At 28.5% G+C, this 3,200-nt stretch overlaps 1 protein-coding gene across 1 annotated transcript; it reads right to left on the minus strand.

The window, feature by feature from the left end:
* Nucleotides 1-236: 236 nt before the first annotated feature.
* LOC112591320 (protein ALP1-like) lies at nucleotides 237-1,969 on the minus strand. The gene is made up of 2 exons (XM_025335093.1): nucleotides 1,824-1,969; nucleotides 237-1,119 (listed from the first exon to the last, which is right to left on the minus strand). The coding sequence occupies exons 1-2, from the start codon at nucleotides 1,967-1,969 to the stop codon at nucleotides 237-239; spliced, it is 1,029 nt and encodes a 342-aa protein (XP_025190878.1).
* Between the last annotated feature and the right edge of the window lie 1,231 nt (nucleotides 1,970-3,200).

Here is a 3,200-nt window from a genome sequence, read left to right on the forward strand (position 1 = left end):
GAAGCTTGGTTGAAAGTTACGTCTGCTTTATATGAAAATTTTTCAAACAACACCCAAACTGAAAAAAAAGCTATTGGTAAGTAGATACAAATAATATAAAAACAATTTATTTTATAATAAATATTTTTATTGAAGATAATAAATCAAGACACGATATCGTTAATTAAAAAATTATAACAAATAAGTACTTAATTTACAATATTATAAATTATAATTTTATAATGAATGAAATGGTTTTAAATTTTTTCATTTTGCCAAGAGATTTGTCCGTCTTCAGAAACAAAATAATTAGCTAAAGCGTCCCGATATCTATTTACTGATCTATTTGCGTATAAATTATTATCATAATCAAGGTCTTCCATCCCTGTAATTGTCAAAGTATCGTCAAATTTAAAACCATCACGATCACGTACAAAATTATGTAACACACAACAACATTTTACAATATCAATTGCAAACTCCACATTAACATCAATTGGTCGATGGAATATTCTCCACTTATTTGATAATATTCCGAATGAACATTCTACGTAACGCCTTGCCCGAGACAATCTATAGTTAAAAGTTCTTTTAATATCTTGTAAATATTTTCCCGCATAAGGCCTAAGCACGTTTGTTGATAAACCAAATGCCTCGTCACCTACAAATGCGTAAGGAATAAGAATATTAATACCGGGTATGAAGTTTGGGCTTGGAATATTTAATGAATTATTTTGTAATTTATCCCATAGACTAGAATTCTTAAAAATGGAAGAATCTGAGTCTTTTCCAAATGAACCAACATGAATATAAGTAAAACGGTAATTTGAATCGGCTACTGCGAGTAAAACAATGGAATAAAAATGTTTATAATTAAAGTACAACGAAGCACTTCCTGGAGGCTTGGTTATCCGAATATGCTTTCCATCAACTGCTCCCAGGCAGTGTGGAAAATTTGCTCGATGTTGAAAACCTTCGGCTATTTTTTTCCAATCTCCTTCATTCGGTGTAGGCATACATTCACTTGACATAACATCCCAAATTTGTTGGCAAACTATTCGTACTATGTTACTTAAAGTAGATCGGCCAATTCTATACGCATAATGTAAATCATGAAGATTGTTTGTACTTCCCAAATATCTAAAAATTTAAAAATTTAAATTTTAAATGTCTTATATTTAATATAGGTTTGAATAGGGTACTAAGTATAATCTTAATGTTAAATTAGGAAAAATTATTAAATGTTCACATAACAATATGATAAGAAAATTTTTTAAAACAGAAGTATTATTATACTAAGCATAGATAATAAAAGATATTATATTATACTATCTATGATACTAGGTATATTATTTGTGGTAATATTTGAAAATAGATGTTTTGACCTATTTAATTTATGTGCTATTTTATTTATATTTTAATATTTTTACTATAATGAGCTCTCTCTATGTTATTATTAAAAATAAATGACACATGCAGTATGATACGATATTACATATTTATTTTATTTGTCTTATTTGTTATTTTATTTTTAAATGGTAAACAAATATACCTATTTAATTTTTAAAAAGTAGGTAGTAATTAAAAAATGTATACATTGTTTAGTACAAGAAGTTATTTCAAAATGGAGAAGTGTTCGTCTTAAAAAACAAGCTGAATGTAACAAATCTGGAAGTGGTGTGAAAAAAATTCAAAGATACATTTTCGAACAACAACTTTCATTTTTGAAAAAATGTAGAGAACAGCGTCCAACTTGTAGTAGTATAACTAACGAAGATACACCTATATCTGATTTCAATGATATTGAATCAAATATTAATAATAATACTCAATGCTCTGAAAACGAAGGAAACCAAAATGATACATCTATTAGTCCATGCCATAAGTCCACGCCAGCAAAAAAAAGAAAAACAACACATTGACTTGAGGATAAATTAGGTGCTTTTTTGGATTCACGAACAATTAACACGAAAAGTTCATCTATGGACATGACTGATGAAGATATGGCATTTTATACATCAACATTGCCTATAATGAAAACTTTAACATTAAATCAAAAAATGCGTTTTCGAATTGAAGTTATGCAACTGCTACAAAATATAAAACATACTGGTTCATCAATGGAATCTTCAATTGCTCAAACATCTTATGTTGCACCATATCGTCATCACAATATGCCAATATCACCTTACACATATAACGATCAGTATTTGCAATCAAATATATTACGTCCAAACTCAGCATCATCTTCTAATTTTATACAGACTTATTACACACAGTTTTCTCCAGAAGACCAAAATCTGGCATCAAATCAGTCAACAAGTGATGGATTTTAATGATTTGCAGTAAAATTATTTTTAATTTTTTTTTTTTTACTTCGGAAATCGTCAAAAATACGTGAATTGTATAAAATTTTATAATATCAATTATTTCAAGTAAATTGATTTTTTTTCTTTTAATAAATTAAAATATTTTCAATAATGATCATAATATACACGATAGTATGTTTATTTTTAATTATTTATTTCTAATAACTTCTTTGTATAATAATTCTCATACTATAATACATACAAATAACTATCAATAATAAATATATTTATTTTTACTTACCTCAGTGTAACAGCTAGCATTTCTTTGGGTGGTATCGTAGATCTCATATTCGTATCTTGACGTATGATTTTATGTTTAATTTTGGCAAAAAGTTCATCAAATGACGTTAAAGACATACGGAAATAATTAAAAAAACTTACATTATCAGCTCGTAATCTATTATAAAGAGTGTAAAAATCACCATGCAATAATCTTTCACTATTAATTGGGTGAATCCATCATTTTCTTTGCACTCGTTTTTTCCCGCGAATAATTTTCAAAGCAGTACACGTAAAAATCGCAACCTCCTCGTCATCCATTTTGATGATAACTGACGTTGTTCCTAGCTAGTGTGACCGGAAAAGTAACGACCGTTAAAATAACGTCCGTTCAACGTCCGTTAATAAAACGCTCGTGTGACCTTGCACTTAACGGACGTCACTACCCTAGTCACATGAACGTAAAACGTCAGTCGATAATTTCACATCTTACAAAATGGACGATTTAGACACCGCAATTTTTGTATACTCAGCTATAAGAGTATTACGAGAAAAAAAAACGTGCGAATCGAAGATGGTGGGTTAATCCAATAAATAGTGAACGATTGTTAAGTGGTACATTTTACAATCTTT

This window comes from Melanaphis sacchari, unplaced genomic scaffold (assembly GCF_002803265.2).
Source record: "Melanaphis sacchari strain LSU unplaced genomic scaffold, SCAv2.0 Contig1310_pilon_pilon, whole genome shotgun sequence".
NCBI classification, from domain to species: Eukaryota; Metazoa; Arthropoda; class Insecta; order Hemiptera; family Aphididae; genus Melanaphis; species Melanaphis sacchari.